The sequence below is a fragment of the Diadema antillarum genome, unplaced genomic scaffold (assembly GCF_040938485.1).
Source record: "Diadema antillarum isolate AM-2024a unplaced genomic scaffold, OU_Dant_1.0 seq00000231_RagTag, whole genome shotgun sequence".
In the NCBI taxonomy this organism is placed as follows: Eukaryota; Metazoa; Echinodermata; class Echinoidea; order Diadematoida; family Diadematidae; genus Diadema; species Diadema antillarum.
This window is the reverse complement of record NW_027271281.1, coordinates 223,527-241,229: the sequence shown is the minus strand read 5'-3', so window position 1 is coordinate 241,229 and position 17,703 is coordinate 223,527. Positions and strand designations below refer to the sequence as shown.

The following is a 17,703-nucleotide window of genomic DNA, read 5'->3' as shown; positions in this document are numbered from 1 at the left end:
TTCTTGATTGTAAAATTGGTAATCAGTTGCAATAAAAAGATACCTTGTTATTCCCTGTAAGTTGCTTTTGTCCTTTTAATGCTATAAGATTTTGATGATATGTGCATGTTGAAATTCATTAGTGAGATATAATGAAAGTAAGGTATAAAAGAAGACTGGAAAAAAAAACCAACAACCTAACAACCATGGAATGATGGTGTTTAAAATGGCTCATGCGTGGTGGTTAAGTGTAGCGAGTTTATAGTCAACATGCTGCCAAATAAGTGCGTTTGACGTATTTCATCCATTTTGTTTCAACCCCTTCAGGAATACCATCCTAAATTCCTTTCGACAAGGTAATAAAAAGATGTTGCCCATGGGACTGAAAGAGTTAATAGTCTGTTCAGCCACACTCTGTTGAGTACATGTATGTCGTATGCAAATGTGCAGTTTTTTGCAGAAAAGCACGAAGGGCTGATATTCCTTATGCCCTGAGACTGAAGTCGTGATAAAAAAGTCTCAACTTTGATGGCGATATCACAGCCAAAGTTGTCTTCCAAAGAACTATCAGCATCTGATACATTTCCCACAAATCACTGCCTTGTGATTTCAAAGAGATCATGGAAAATTGCTTGCCATTAAGTTCTGTTTATACGCCACACTCTTGTATAAGATGCACCCTACTTGAGGAGTTAGTAAAGGACATCATATTCAAAATATCCACCTAAATCTCATGTGTGTTTGCTCAAAAGACTTACTGTAGGTATGTTGATTGCGATATCAGTGTCTTTTTCCTCTTCTTCACACAATCATACGTGTGCACCAAATACAAGCATAGCATTGACTTTAAAATGGGGTTTACATACGTCAGCCTTGGCAACCGCAGCCAAGAAATTCTTGTACCTGTTTATAGGCAGCATCCCCAAATTTTTGCTCTTTGTCATGAAGAGAGAGGAAAAATATGCTGTGTATACACAGCACTTTGCCGTACCAGTGAGACCGGTGACACGATATTTGCTCATGCGACAGTTGCTCCGGTTTTATTTTCTCCAAGGACTTAGAGTTATTGTTAGGGTTATTGTGATAGGATTTGAGGTTTAGTTTAATTTGAGGATTAGGATTAGGGTTAGGGTTATGTTTGTGGGTAGAAATTATATTTGGCTTTGATAGCGTGCAGATATGTCATGGGAGCAATTGTCGCAGGAGCAAATGTCATGGAACCATTGAGACCACAAAGACACTTTGATTCCGATCTGCACCGATGACTTATGTGCATTGTGGCAAGCAGATGACCAAATATTCATCCTCTGTTTTGTTTCTCTCTCTCACCCAGGGATGGAGGAGAAGAAACTGAGACTGGTCGTGCTCCAGGACGTCCTGAAGGCCCTCTGCTGCCCTCTACTGCCAGACTTCGGAGACATCGGACAGAAACAGGTTGAAAAGTTGGTGCAGGAGGAGACATACCTGTCTCTCAATGAGGTGAATCTCAGTCAGTCAGTGTGGATACATGGTTTTGTCTATGAATTTTTTTCCTCATCATTGAAGTGACACGTTATTTTAGTTGTATATTTCTTGATACAATTTGACTGTGAAGTGAAGCCCATAGAAATGTCCATGTATTTAACAATTTCATCAAGTCTTTTGGTTATATTTTGTCTACTAATTTTATCAAATATTTGATCATGTGTTGGTTTATGTCATTATTATAGATAAGGTTGATTTATTTATAGGTTCGGTCCATTAATCTTTTTTCCCCTAACAAGGCACTGTAAACTCTTGGCATGTTGTTCTTGTTGATGTTGTTGTTGTTATTATCATTTGACGCATGTCCCATGAGAATGTGACAGGTATCATAGATTGTCGTCAGGTACTGTATACGCCAAATATTTCGCGAGGTTTTTATTTTCGCGAATTTCGCAAGTCAGGTGCTATTCGTGAAATTAAAGACACGCGAAAATATGGACTCTGATCCCGATGTGAATGTGACGTATGTGCGTGCACATCTCCATTCAGTACAGGACTCCATGATCGCGAACTTAACCACTCGCGAAATCGGCGGGAATTCCCGATTCGCGAAAATTTAGACTCATGAAGTATATGGCTTATACAGTATCTCCTAACTTTATTTGGAAATGTGTTGAATAACGTCCCCCCTGTTTTCACAGTAGATGTGCACAGTGTCATGTGACAGAAAAATGAACGTGTATAGATGTATTGTCTTACAGTCGTCATTTCAAATCTCGTCTAGTATCATAATTTTGCCATGACTTGATTGGTGAATATTAGTTGATTATTCATGCCAATTTCCAATCTTTATGTCGTATGTCACAGCTGCGAGACAGCCTGGACTGGCTGGGACGATACTTCTCCCGGCAGCGCCACGAGAGGGCGGAGCTGAAGCAGTATGGGCTGTACAGCCACTGGAAGGACTACATGCCCACCCTGTCCAGCTTCCTGGGCTTCCTCGCTCTCAACTGTGTGTTGCAGGAAGCAAAGAGACTGCAGGAGATGGGTACTCCCATAGACCAAGGTTTGTAGAGCTTCCAAGCCAACGGGCTGTTTTGTGTTTGTTACCTCTGCCAAGGAGGGAGTATGTTTTTGTCGGCATTTGTTTGTTTGTTTGTCTGTCTGTCTGTTTGCAAAATAACTAGAAAAATTGTGAATGGATTTAGATGAAATTTACAGGAAAAGTTGATAATGGCACAAAGAACAGATGATTACATTTCAGTAGTGATCCAGATAATTGTCTGGATCCAGAATTTTTGTGTGTGTGTGATTTCTTTTTTCTTTTTTTTTTGAGGGGGGAGAAGTGTAAATAGGGCCAACAAATGAGGGAGTTCAAGCTCTGCATATTTGAAGTGTGCATACATGCACTAAATTTGTGCTCGAGGCGCAACATACAGTAAGCTGCTGATGAGGTAGACATGTGATGATGTGTAGACACTGCAGCTAGAAAGGCTCCTTTGTCATTGGGATATAAAGGCGATTCTCAGCATGCATGTAAGGATGGAAATGAGCTGCTTTGCGGAGGTCTGCGCTCTCTGCGTGCATTTCTTGTGTAGATGATTGTTGTCGCTTATACATGTATTTATTCAGTTCTATTTAAGTATATGATAGCACTTTTGTTGGTGTACATTTAGTGAGAGTTTTAAAGAATCTGCAGTGAAGGCATGTGAAAACTATATGGAATATCAAGGGACTTTTTATTTCTCACTAAAGACAAAAAAAGCTGAATCTCATCTCTCCATTCAGAAAACTTGATTTGTTTCCTTTTTTTCCTAATTTTCAGTTATAATTGTATCCAGGTGATAAGAACAACTCGAAAAATGTAAAGTTGTAGAGAAAATTAATTTTCAGTGTAGCAATGTAGAGCTAATGACTGTTGGTCATTGTTGTGAATGGTCACAAGTGTGATGGTACAAGATTTTAGATTTTTTTTTAGCTCACCTGAGCCAAAGGCTCAAGTGAGCTATTGCGATCGCCCTTCGTCCGGCGTCCGTCGTGCGTCGTGCGTCGTGCGTCGTGCGTCGTGCGTCGTGCGTCGTCCGTCGTCCGTCGTCCGTCGTCCGTCGTGCGTCGTGCGTAAACTTTTTACATTTTCATCTTCTTCTTGAAAACCCCAAGACAGATTTTCATCGAACTTGGCAGGTAGCATCAATAGGGGGTTAGAAACTCAATTTGTTAAAATGGGCACCATGCCCCACCCAGGGGGCCCCCAGGGGGGCCCAAACCCCCCAAAATTAGGGAATCTGTAAAAATCTTCTTCTCTAGAACCAGAAGTGATAGAGCTAAGTTAATACTATGAGTTAGTACATTGATGACTGTAGTTTCAAGTTTGTTCACGGCAGAATCAGGGGTGCCCCCCTTGGGACCCCGGGGAGGGGGGTGGGGAGGGGTTCTAATGGGGCCTAAATTGTACATTTTCATCTTCTTCTTGAGAACCCCATGACCCATTTTCACCAAACTTGGCAGGTAGCATCCCTAGGGGGTTAGGAACTCATTATTTTAAAATGGGCACCATGCCCCACCCAGGGGGCCCCCCAGGGGTCCCAAACACCCCAAAATTAAGGAATCTGTAAAAATCTTCTTCTCTAGAACCAGAAGTGATAGAGCTTAGTTAATACTATGAGTTTGTACATTGATGACTGTAGTTTCAAGTTTGTTCATGGCAGAATCAGGGGTGCCCCCCTTGGGACCCAGGGGAGGGGGGGGGGGGGGGGTGAGGAAGGGTCCTAATGGGGCCTAAATTGTACATTTTTATCTTCTTCTTGAGAACCCCATGACCCATTTTCACCAAACTTGGCAGGTGGCATCCCTAGGGGGTAAGGATCTCAATTTGTTAAAATGGACACCATGCCCCACCCAGGGGGCCCCCAGGGGGGCCCAAACCCCCAAAATGAAGGAATCTTTAAAAATCTTCTCTAGAATCAGAAGTTATAGAGCTAAGATGACACTATGAGTGAGTACATTAATGACTGTAGTTAAGTTTGTTCATAGGAGATCCAGGGGAGCCCCTCTTGGGGGCAAGGGGGGGGGGGGGGGGTTGGTTGGGAAGGTCCAAATGGGGGCCTGAATTGTACATTTTAATCTTCTTCTTGAAAACCTCATGATGTATTTTCGTCAAACTTGGCAGGTAGCATCCCTAGTGGGTCAGGATCTCAATTTATAAAAATGGGCACCATACCCCACCCAGAGTGCCCCAGGGGGCCCCCATCCCCCCAAATTAAGGAATCTTAAAACATTTGGGCCCTTATTGTACATTTTCATCTTCTACTTGAGAACGCCTGGTCAAATTTTGGTAGAGCTGTGAATAATTTAGATTAGTGACTGCGTGAAAGGTGAACTTGCGATACTCAGGTGAGCGCTAGACCCGCGGGTCTCTTGTTTTTTAATGAGGTGAAGCGGAATTGAATAATGCACCTCGTCTTTCACAGAGTGTGAAATCTTGTTCTATTGCACGAGACTATGCACAAGATTATTTTTTGGTGATGTATATTAAAAGAAAAATGAAGGCAGTGACTTATATCTTATGTGTGTTCCATTGTGCCTGTCAGGAATCAAGGCGTTGTGGGAACTCATCGTTTCATTCTTCTCGCCTTGGGTTGCTTGGACTGAGGTCCCGTCACCATCCAAGTAAGTTTGACCGCATCCCTGGTAGTCTAATTCCTTTGCTCATCCAGTATTTTTCCCTGGCTGGTAAATTTTCTGCTTGAGCTGCCAAAGCTTGAAAATTTATGATTTAAATTTCCTGGGCCCTGTTTTATGAAGAGTTAAAATTGATTATACAGTTGATTTCAACTGTAAGTCTATGGCTGCCTGTGTGGTAAGGAAATTTAAAATCGATTTTATCTTTTGATAAAACGGGGCCCTGAACTGGCTAGGAAAAAAGAAAAAAAGAACTCTAGTGTGGCCCTTGGGCATCATTTTTTTGTAATCAGTTGTTACAGACAGTGGTCTTCTTGTAATATTTTTATTGTATTAAACTATAAGATGGTGTATGTCAGAGCAGTTTAAGGACAAGGTCCCCCAGATGTATGTGTGGATTGAGTGAATGCAGCAATATTAGTAAATTACATTGGTGAAAGTTTGAGGAAAATTGGACAGTCACGTTTAAAAAAAAAAATTATGGAAAGTATGCATTCCCTTGACTTGCTACTGACATAGGTTAAGGGTAATATTATTTCCTCTGCTTTCTAAAAGGGTCAAGTCATGTTATATTCTGATATGCATGAAAAGTGAAAATGTGTTGAATTTTCTTAACATCAGACACCTTGAGCACCTTGTTCTACAGATAAATGTTGCTATATAATTGAGCTACATAAATGCTATTCATCATCATCATCATCATCATCCTCATCATCCTCATCATCATCATCATCATCATCATCGACATTTTCTTATAATGGTAAGATGCTCAAGTATGGTGTTGAGATAGGAGTGTTGACCCATGCTCCATTCTGTCTACTTCCAGACCCAATACGTCCCAGATCATCCCCGCCTGGTCCGAGGGTGATGCCGACCCGGCCTTGGTGATGGTCACACTCTTTACAGAGACCACCAGCTTTATGCAGGCTCTCTTTTACAGTAAGTTTTTGTCTTTCCACAAAATTTTGTTCCCCTCTGATTACATTAAGGAATGTGTTAAAAACTGGACTGCCTAAAATCCTCACATTCCATTACTTTAAAACACCCCCCCCCCAAAAAAAAAAAATCAAATAAGCAAGCAAACAAATAGAAATGACGATAGAGTTGTTTGAAGTTCTGAAAGTTTTTTTTTTTTCTACATGATACCAATAAGATCAGACGAAAATGCTTACACACTTGAGGAGCAAAATTCTGCATCATGTTCAAATTATTTTCCATGAACACGGCAAAAGCACAGAAACAAAATGGTAGGGATTTTCATCAAAATGCAAAATCTAGTGCACATGCTACACACACACTGCACTAACTTCTCCCATTACACACTGGCGGTACTATACTGAAAAAAAGTTACTTTGTGTGAGAGGTAAACCCTGAGCAAAATTCTTCCATGGGGCCATCAGCCCAGTCAAGCCATGCTTACGATGACAGTCTCCTGCTTCCTTGTGGAATCAAATGTACTGCCTTTTCTGATTTGTACACTGTGGCCTTAAATGTATGATAACCATGCTGTAGTATCACATTTAAATTATGGTATACTTTTCTTTTGCTTCTTTGTAACTTAGTTATGCTTTGTGCTTTCATGAACACTTTGTTGCTGTCAGGTGGATATGCTGGCAAGCATCATTTAATGAACAGTCATGACATCACAGATGCTTTGTATCTCAGTGAATTTAACCCGTTGAGGACGGACTTATTTTGCTGCAACACGCATTTCCCATAGACCCCTGCCCGAGTATACTCGAGACTCGTCCTCAACGGGTTAAGAACCAACATCTCTGTTTAGTAGTATAAAAGACCTTTTATCTGCTCATGAGCAAAGTGGTATAACAAACTGGCTTATACATACCATCTTTATGATTCAAGGTAGAGAGATTTGATATGAAAAATGAGAGTCAGGGTCAAAGGTCAGGAAGGAAGGAAGGAAGGAAGGAATACAGGGAACAATCAAACTTCTCCAATTAGGGTTGTGGTATTGAAGAGTTGCCTAGTAAAGTTTGAAGAAGAGCCAGTAGGACTCGTATTCCATCTCAAAAGGGGTAGCTGAAGTGAAAGTAATTGCAGAGGTACATAGTGACAGTACTAGTGGCAGTCATAAAAGTCTTCATTGGTAGTAGTAGTAGTAGTAGTAGTAGTAGTAGTAGTAGTAGTAGTAGTAGTGGTGGTGAATTGAGTTAAATTTAATTGAATTTATTTCATTTCCATCAGCAACAAAAATGCATATTTTTTACAGGCATGAATAAAAATGATATACAAAAGAACAACAAAAAAGAGAAAACAAACAAAATACACTATTCTTTTTATGAACTGAAAATAAAGAAAACTGTAATCACAGACTTTATCGTAAGTACGTAATTATGATGTAAATGGAGGCATGTGGTGATGATGGTGATGGTGATGGTGATGGTGATGGTATGAAGAAACCCTATTTTTCCATGATATCGTTTTCTCTCTCTCTCCCTCTGGTGAAATAGATGCCCAGATCACCACTTCGGCCAACATCCTTACCCTGTTCTGGTCCTACTACTCCCAGTGTATGGCCAGGAAGGAACTTCGGTTTCGGGAGGACGTGATGTACGCCTACCACCGAGCCATGGCCAGCCTGCCTTGGAATGAGTTCTACCCGGACGTCTACTGTATGGAATCCATGATCAAGGTTTGCTTCATTTGTGCCTCCACCCACCGCACTATGGGGTGCTGGAGTTGTCAGATTTTTTCAAACTATCTGTTCTCTGGCCCAAATCTCATCAATATGGCTTTTAATACTAGGTATTCTTTGGTGGATTTTCTTGATACTCAGCCAAGATGTGCTACATGAGATGTAGATGATGTAGAGATGATGCTGAGTAGATTTGGGCAAAATATCTTAACAGTACTACAATTGTGTACATAATGCAAACGTGTGTTGACTTGTATTGATTGATGATACCCTCAAAATCTCTTATGTGGCCAAACGAATATCTAAATACATGCCATATATTTTATAATGATTTTTATGCCTCCGCAACGAAGTGGCCGGAGGCATTATGTTTTCGGGTCGTCCGTCCGTCCGTCCGTCCGTACGTCCGTACGTCCGTACGTCCGTACGTCCGTACGTCCGTCCGTACGTCCGTCCGTCCCGTTTTGTTTTTGTCGATATCTCAAGAACCGTGTGGTGGTTTTACATCAAACTTGGTATGAGGGTATATCCTTGGGGGATAATACTTTGTGTGGATTTTAGGGTCACAGGGTCAAAGGTCAAAGGTCACAGGTTATTTTGTGAAAAAAAAAAATTGAAATTTCATTTTTTTTCTCCATATCTCGCAAATGGTTCAAGGTATCTTCATGGAACTTGGTATACATGTATATGCTTGTACTGATGGGCAGTGATTATCTAGGGAAGTTGGGGTCGTGGGTCAAAGGTCAGGGGGTCAAAGGTCAAGGTCAACTCCTCAAAATATCACTACTTTCCTTAGAATGCAATATGCCTGAAGGTTTGTTTTTTTTTAAACTTGATGTATGGCATGTATTACCCAATATATATTTTTGGGGAAGTTTCTTGCCAAAAGGTCAAAGGTCAAAGGTCAAGTGAAAGTGCTAAATTGCACTTTTTTCTCCATATCTCGAAAGTAACTCCAGGTATCATCATGAAACTTACATATTTATGCATGTTCAACCTAACAGTGATTCTCTTTGGAACTGTGAGGTCAAAGGTCAAAGGCCAGGTTTAGATAATGCTATTTTCCCATTTGATACTGAAATTATACTTTTCCTCAATACCTTGAAAATTACTCAATGCATAAACTTATAAAAGGGTCAAAAGTCAAGTAAAAATCATCAGTTCCCCAAATACCTGCACTCTGACATTTTAATCATTCATCCAATTGAACCTAGTTCTAGGAAAGTGAACATTCAGCACATTTGTGTCAAACCTGTCCTTTTAATATTTTGCCAGTTGTGTGAAACTGTCATCACACATTGTCAAGACATTGTACTATAGACCTATTAGGAGAACCATGCATTATGGCGGAGGCATATCAGTAGCCGTAGCGATATGTCTAGTTCTACTAGTTTTCTTTAGATTACTTGGATATGCCCACAAAAAAAAAACCTTCCAAACCAAGATTCTGCCGATGGCATCATCTGTCAATCATTGCTTAAGTACTAAAAGGATTAACAGAAGACATTGGAATGCACCTTCCTCTAGACTGAGCATAACCTGCCTGTTTCCATGTAACTGTTATGATTAACAAAAGACATTGCAGGGAAGCAAAGAAAGCAGTTTGCACACGAAAAAGAAAAGAGACAGAAAAATGAATTGCTGGTATAAAATTTGAACAGGACTCTGTCCTAAGTCAGAGGTACACCTGGGCCCCATTTCATAAAAGATGTTAGAATGCCAACTCTTGCTGGAATGGCAACTTCCAATAGCAACAGCCAATCAGGCAGCTGGATTCTTGTTGTTACTATGACAATTGCCATTCCAGCAAGAGTTGCTATCATATCAACTTTTTATGAAATGGGGCGCTGATGAATTATTTTGCGTGATTGTCTGATTATCTGTTGTTGTTTTCACCTTTGACATCATCATTTACCTGGCGTGTACTCTGTCTTGTCTCCTATAGATGTATGAGGATGGACAGAACAGCTGTCTACTCTTCCTTGCCTCCATCTTCCCCCGCATCCAGTGGCCCGCCATCATGGAGCGCCTCATCGCCGGCGGCGACGTCCAGCAGACCAATCAGCACCTCTCGGCCCTGCTCAGCATGCTCATTATATTTGGCAACTCCGATGAGATCGCGAGCATCCAGGTCAGAAAAAAAACAAACAAAACGCATCTGCGAAATCCACAATTGGTGTCTGTTTGTACGTTTATATCAAGAGGTTTCTCTGTTTCTGCTTTCATCATTTACCTACAAGTGTATTCTTACAATGTACCTCAGCAAAGCTGATTTTTTTTTTTTTTCTACTTCTGGAATGTATTCTGTCTGTGATTTACTGGACATACAAGGTGGGGGGAGGAGGGAGAGAGGGGACATCTATAAGAGAAACTAATTACGTATTTCAAAATCATTGCTAGTTCAATCCCACATTTATGTATTTCATCGTAAGGAAACGAATATTACTGTATGTTATGCATGATATCATGGCAGATGTGTGTCTATATGCCCTCGCATTTGTTGATTCGGGGTGGGGTGGGGGGGGGGCTATTACTGTTTTCATTTAACCATTTGTGACCCGTTACAACAAAAGGGTCCTAAAGTCGCGCACGGTCGAAGCCGTGAAAATCGAGTTTGAAGTCAGAGCATCAAAATTGGTCAAAACTTACAATTTTTTGATTTTGACATATTATTGTAGTCTGACATATCTTCTATCATCTGTCGAAATTTTGAAGCAAAATGGTGAAAGGAAAGACCAAAAAATAGCATTTTTCTGGGCCATGTTTTTGGGCGTTTCAGCGAAGCAGAAACTGGTTCCAAAATTTGGATTGAGCGCCACAGATAGGCTCCGCCCCTAACAACGACCAGAGTGATCTCATTGGTCAGTTTGCTGCTTGCCGCTAACCGAAGCGTGAAGCTCACACACTGCCCAGTCGACTGGTGCGTGCAGGCGGGGTGCGCTATGCCCAGCCGCTTCTCCTGGCATCCTGGTCACTGATTGGTCGGTGAGGAGACCGCCGACGCTGCGCTTGAATGAGCATTTCGGGAGTTGCTAGGGCTTGCCTTCTATTGTCCGGAGGTGAAAACTGACTTGCGTGTCCCTTGATTGCGATTGCGTCGCAAGGAAAACTTTTAGGGTGCTTTTCTCGAAACAGTGATTTCCCAGACGTCTCGACATGCTCTCTTTTAAACATCGATATCTCCGCAGCCGATTATTTTTATAAGATTTGTTATATATCAATTTAAAGCAGAAAGATTAGGAAATTGTGCCATGCAATTTTCAAATAATTGACCTCGCCCGACTTTAGGATCATTTTGTTGTAGCAGGTCACATTTCTTTGTCATTGAGTCAGATGTGCACAAATTTTACACACAAACCTATGGACAGGAAATTTATCATCATGGGGCACACAGAGGGTTAAAGAACTGGAAATCCAATTTTTCTAACTCTTGTCTACCTTGAAACCTGAATATTTTACCCAGCATACTCGAGGCTTTATTAACCCGTTGAGGACGAGTCCCGAGTATACTTGGGCAGGGGTCTATGGGATATGCGTGTTGTAGCAAAATTAGCCCGTCCTCAACGGGTTAAACAGCTTTACGCTAAACAGGAGCCAATATTTGTAGTGCAGCATGGGATGATGTACACACATGTATGTTATCGGGTTGTTGTTGTTTTTGAACCATGATACAGGGGCCCAGTCTGAAAGTTCTTATAGCCGAGTCGCACCAGTTGCCGTGGTACCTCCTGGACGACAGTTGCTATCATAGCGCCACCATGTGGCAGCTGAAGAAGAGTAACCCTCGTCTGGTCCTGGAGGAACAGTCGGTCAGCACTGTGCTGAGGTATCGGCAGTCATCAGACATGATTACTTATTTCTTTGTGCAGAGTTGCCAACTCGTTTGTTTTTGCAACAGTCAACTAGTTTTGCTTTTTCTTCTGGAAAACGAGAGACTTTTTATTTGAATGTTTGCTTTTTATTTGATTGAACAGTCTTACTATGCTCAATTTCCCATTTTTGACCAAAATGTGTGTTTTGCCTTCAAAATCTAGTTGTTGATTTTTTTTTTTAATATGCAGAAGTTAAGAATGCTGTGTCCACAACATGTGGACAAGGAAGGATGTGTAGTACAAATGGGGAAGTGCTTAGGAATTATTATGTAGTATCTGGTGTATTCTTCTTTCAATATATGGGAGAGATGCCTGCAAGTGTCCTTTTAAAATATCTTTCTATGTGCCATGCTATACCCATTATTATCAACACTTTTTGTCTTCTTGACTATAGCTACTGGTAATGATGTGAAATGGTGTGCACAACTGGCTGGCAAATGGGGCAGTGCTGTGCCACTGCGTAGACACTCAAATATTTCATTCATTCTTGCCTTCTGTCATCATCTCACAATAGCAGTCATGTTGCAATGCCATTCGTGATCCTATTTACATTTAGACTCTGGGGAAATCTGCTCAAATAGCTCTGGTAAATGTTGTGCATTGGGGCATGAGAATAGCTGTGGAAGATGCATTGTTTTACAATGTATGTGCAGTTAGATGTTTTCATATTGTATGTGTACTCTACTCTTTTTTTAGGGGGGGGGGGATGAGAAAAGGCTATTCTGATTATTTCTATAGAAACAATGCAGCTTCTGTTGCTATGTTTTCCCTTGGCATTTCAAATGCAGCATTTAGTCCATCAGTTTAATACTACAGCAGCAAAATTCATGGCAGTATGTAACACTCTCACTCTGTTTCTCATGAGACAATGTAACTCTGTTTCCTTCTGTACCCTCCTCTGCAGCTTGATGCGGTCCGTGGCGGGCGTCGGCAGCACGGAGCCCCCCAACCCCCGGCTGGCTGCCAAGCAGACGGCCTACGTCGGGCTGGTGGTCGGCCTCATGTGCCAGTGCTCGCAGGACAGGCAGGTGAAGGCGGAGCAGTTCACCCTTCCCCTCCACGGACTGCTGCGCGATGTCACCCTCATCTCTTCCCTGGGTGAGTGCAAATACTAGAAATAGAGTGAGAGAGTGATTGATATGAGAGAGAATCTTGTCAGTACCTGTTATTATTGTTCAGATTTTTAGTTATACTTGGCAAACATGAAAAAAAGAGACCCTGAACATGAATGTTTATGGTTGATATTTCAGCAACAAGAGTGAATTATGATTTGATGTGTACAAGCTGACTGCAACCTGAATCATAAAATATCATCTTGTTATCAAATTTTGTGGAAATAATCGCTATGAGAGTTGGTACTTAAGCACTTGTATTTATTAGGCAAATTCAAACACTTTCAGGGATTTCCATATAAAGTAGAACTGAGCACCAAAGGATGAGCAGATTATGTAGCTCATTGAGTTGCCATTGAAATGTGTCTCTTTTTTTTCTTCACCTGCTGGTACCCTCTCTCCCAACCCGAACTCCACCCTTGCCCCCTCCCCCACATAGCTCCCCCGAGTGTGGATGCTTCTGCTCACCTGTGTTCCCTGCTGACCACCGTGTTGTCCCTCCTCAACGGGTGCTCCCCTGTTGCGGGGGCGCCGGACTCCATCGTCCACTCATTGGTCAAGTGGCTGGCGGATTGTAGCAACGGCGGCTTTGTCCTCCAGGTCATGGCAGTGGCCTGCAACACGCTGGCCTCAACCAAGCACATGGCCCTGATCACGGAAGCCTGCGTTGACTCTTACTTCAACACAGGTCTGTATGCCAGGCACTGCTTCTGCTAACAACTTTTCAGACTTACAGAATTCTTTGCTAAGTTGTTTTGAATTTGTTGTTTGTAGTAAGTGCAGAAAAGAATTAAAGTATAAAAAGTGATTTACATCACTTTATGTTTATTTGTTTCATTGTTGGTTGTCATTCAAGGTAAAATTGATATGTTGGTGATGGAAGAAAATCGTGACGATGAAAGTCATCCACTTATACATGTATTTATGAATAGATGGATAGATAGGTACATATAGATATTTTGGTGGATAGACGGATAGATAGTTGAGTAGGTAGACAAAAATATGTTGATATGTTTCTAGATAATGTGCATTTATATACTGGGGTTGTGTCTATCTACATGTATTAATCTATGACTTGGTTTTATCCACAGTTTTACATATCTACCCCATAAAAACAACCTCCACCCCCCAAAAGAAAAGTTTTGAGAAGAAATGATTGATGAAATAACATCAGAAGGATTTATTTTTTGAGTAATTTCCGATCTTCCCACTCTCTCAGCAACCCCTGCTCCGAGCGATTCTTCCTGCGGCTGGGCGGCGGTGGTGGCGGTCCTGAAGATCCCCCAGCTGTCCCACGACGAGTTCCTGGCCCAGTGTCTGGAGGGAGGGGCCTTCCTGACCCTCTATGCCTACCTCTCCCAGAAGCTGCCCCAGTGCCGGAGCCTGGAGGAGGAGACGGCCCTCCAGGCCAAGATGATCGAGTGGTGCATCAACTGTAAACCCAGGTCAGACACCAGCCAGGCACACCCCAGCAGTAATTCGAAAATTCAAAATTTCAACTTCAATTTCAATTTCAGTCTTGATTGTCAATTTGGAAATTCTTTTTATTTCAAGTCTTACACCTAAAACATAAAAAAAAAACCATATATAATCAGTAATCACAAGACATTCATCATAAATACAATTTTGACATGTAACAAAAAAATGTAATCGGAATTATCTTGTTTTTGAGAAGATGAATTTCGAAAATATAGTTCATTCCCATTGTTCTTGTCCTTTGAGTGTGAAGTATTAAAAATGGTAGGCATTATAAGGGATTCTTACAGAATATTTCCACAAAAAATCAGCTGACAATAAAGATTTGTCATTCTAGAGTATACACCACTTTTAAGATAGATACAGCTCTTTTGATACCAAATCAGAGCGCTCTCTGTAGGAGTGATTCTAGTTTGTCAAAAGACCGTAATTATCTTGACTTTGAACCACACACCCTCTGTGACTCTGTATGATGATATGCATTCTTCTGCTGTATTATTTCATGTTATTGTTCGTCCAGATGAAGATATGTACGCTAGCAAAATGATTTCTCTCTTATATTGACCTGTGGCAAAGCACACATGTATGGGAAGGAAACAGTTGTGTTATGCCCAAACCTGCACCGATGTATGTGGTTCATCTGAATCTCTTGATACTGTGGCAAAATGGGATAAAATAGACTCACAGCCTGTTGCATACATGTAGGAATGACATCCTCTTTGATTGTTTTTTTTTTTTCTCTCTCTCCTTTTTTCTTCATCGTCATGGCAGCCGGGAGAACGAGTTCAAGCTACTGCTGTGGTGGTATAAGGCCCTGGAGCTCAGCACCAGGATGATCAACTTTGGCACCCCGGAGTGGAGCGTCGCCCGCACCCTCAACAACCTCGCCCCGGCCATCCAGGCCCTCGGGGAGGACCGACGGACCTCGGGGATTCTCGGCGCCCTCGGGTTCGGCAAACAGTCGCAGCTCTCCTTCAGGTAAATTGTGGAGAGGGAAATATAAAAGTTTTTTAGGGTCTCTTCGTTCCCAAAGGGTCTCCCTTCCAACTCTGCCACCACCACCACCCTATCTCAATCTCCCTGCAAAGAAAAAAGGAGAAACTATAACATGTAAGGATTGATATAAAGTAAAAAGCAAGAAAAGTGAAATTTTTTAGGGTCTCTACATTCACAAAGTATCTCCTGTCTTCCAACTCTACTACCACCACAACCACCCAATCTCAACCCCCCAAGAAAAAAAAAAGGAGAATTGATAGCATGTAAGCACTGATGTAAAGTAAAAAGTAGATCAGTGAAGATGATCAAAAGAAGATACTCTAAATTGGTGGAGTGAGTCATGTGTTAACAAATCAGAAGAAATTCCCTATTTAATGATATATTTCCCATTTGTGCCGACATTGGTTCATATTCATAGATACCTGGTTACGCTGGAAATTTCCCAAATGATATGTGCATGAAGAGAGTATGGTATAGTAATGTGTATCTTATGTGAAGTATCACTTGTAGATGTGTTGATCTGTTGTCATTTTTCAGTATCAGTTATGACAGGTTTTTGGAGGCGAATACTGTAAAAGTAGATATTTTCGCGCGACTAATTTTTTGCACTTGGCCCGGTAAGAAGAGTTTCGCGTGTTTTTAATTCCGCGGAATCAAGACATCACGCACAGGACCATATGGCAAGCAAAAACATTTGTGTGCTTTTATTTTCGCGCTAGTTTTTGGTTGCGCGAAATGCGCGAAAATTACAACACCTCAAAAATTTCCACTTTTACAGTAGTATGAGCTTTTATCTGCATCTCAATGAGAAAGCCAGATGGATGGCAACACGTAAACATTGTCTTTTTTTTTTAACTGTCAGGATATACTGTTCTTTCATCATTACTTTCAATCTCATATTTTCTCGCTCTTTTTTGTTTTGTTTTGTTTTGTTTTAAATTTCACCAGATTCCGTATTGCAGCAAGAAGCATGGCAACCTTCATCATGGCCCAACTGCCCAAGGAGGGGATGCGCATGGTGGCCAACGCCCCGGGGGCCATCACCTACCCCTCCCTGCCCCGCCCGTCCCGCTCGGGGTCCAGCAACGCCCATCAGGGCATGAAGCTCCTAGACAGCGCCCTGGAGAACCGCAGCTACCAGGAGCTGAGGGGGGTGACGGAGTACGTGCGACAGTTCATCCTGGATGGCCACCACTGCCTGCCCGACTCGCTCGCTCTCCTCTCGTACCTCACAGCACACCTCTATCCCGAGAAGACGTGTCTTAATGTGGTCCACAAGAGAAATGCGAATGCCACGGTGACGTAGCTACGTCGTCGGCAAAGTCAATGGAAGGAGGAGGCTCCGTTTTTGTGGGAAAGGTCCACATACAAAAGTCAGGCTAAATTCACAGTAATTCATAGTGGTGCCAACGTGATGCGAGCATCTCGACATGATTTCACAAGAGAATGAATGATGTCTTGGTTGCCTAGCAACGACATCCTCAAATTCATTTTGCATGAGGAGGCTCCTTTTTTGTGAAATAGGGTTCACACACAAGTTAGAGTTAACTTGGTCACAAAACCTTGTGTGTTGTTTTTTTTTCAGAATCATGAGATAGACCCATAAAGCATGCAAAAAAGGCTTTGTGTCACGTCCCGTCTCTTTGTTTGGATGTAGATGTTTCTGTTTGTGGGATGCTGAAGTGAATTCTTGATATTTTATGGTAGTAGTTAGAACTGATCTCCTCCAGACTCCTTTCTTTCAAATATCCATCATCACTGTGTGGTAGCTGGTTCACTTTCAACCAGTGACTGTAAAGCCCGCCACACACTATACGACTCATGACCTTACGACTGACAGACTTTGAATCCAAAATAAATCACAATAGCCTCAGAATAAACACGCTTGTTTATTTCAGATCCGAAGTCTGTCAGTCGTATAGTTGTGAGTCATATAGTGTGCAGCGGACTTTAGCCATACTTGAGTGTTTTTTAAGTAATCTGAGAGGAACGTATAAAGAGTTGGAAATGAAATCCCAATTGAAAACTTTGACATAACCAATCTAGATACTGCATCTATCTGTGCACCAATGCCAAAGGAGGTAGTCATAGTTTTATAGACGAAGGTTCTGTAGTTTCTTCTAAGGAATTTGCAACTAGGACATGATCTTTGTGGGTCTATATAGACAAAATTTTGACCGTTGTAAATTTCGTCTGACAAACCACTAGGGGGTCAGTGTGATTCCATGCTCTACAAAATAATGTGTGTGTGCATGTATGTGTGTATGTCTGCAAGTATGTGTGTGGTGGGCACGACACCCTGCTGTTTCGAAGAAATGAGCTTGGGTCTTTGGTATGTATGAGATGTATGACTCTTTCACACATGAGATGTTAACTATGAGGTCATAGCTGAGGAATGATAGCAAACCAGGAAGGTCAGTGGGCCTCACTGAGGCATGAAACCTGCCACCATCTTGATTGTAAAATG

General features: G+C 41.7%; 1 protein-coding gene across 1 annotated transcript in view; it reads left to right on the top strand.

The window, feature by feature from the left end:
- The window catches only part of LOC139729260 (ectopic P granules protein 5 homolog), a 54,208-nt gene extending 36,505 nt beyond the window's left edge, over nt 1-17,703 (top strand). Inside the window, exons 34-45 of the mRNA XM_071640191.1 lie at nt 1,313-1,458; nt 2,311-2,509; nt 5,034-5,112; nt 5,951-6,063; nt 7,596-7,777; nt 9,726-9,911; nt 11,455-11,606; nt 12,557-12,750; nt 13,204-13,452; nt 13,984-14,209; nt 15,012-15,218; nt 16,185-17,703. Coding sequence (XP_071496292.1) covers nt 1,313-1,458; nt 2,311-2,509; nt 5,034-5,112; nt 5,951-6,063; nt 7,596-7,777; nt 9,726-9,911; nt 11,455-11,606; nt 12,557-12,750; nt 13,204-13,452; nt 13,984-14,209; nt 15,012-15,218; nt 16,185-16,542 — 2,291 coding nt within the window. The 3' untranslated portion in view covers nt 16,543-17,703. The remainder of the gene's footprint in view (nt 1-1,312; nt 1,459-2,310; nt 2,510-5,033; nt 5,113-5,950; nt 6,064-7,595; nt 7,778-9,725; nt 9,912-11,454; nt 11,607-12,556; nt 12,751-13,203; nt 13,453-13,983; nt 14,210-15,011; nt 15,219-16,184) is intronic.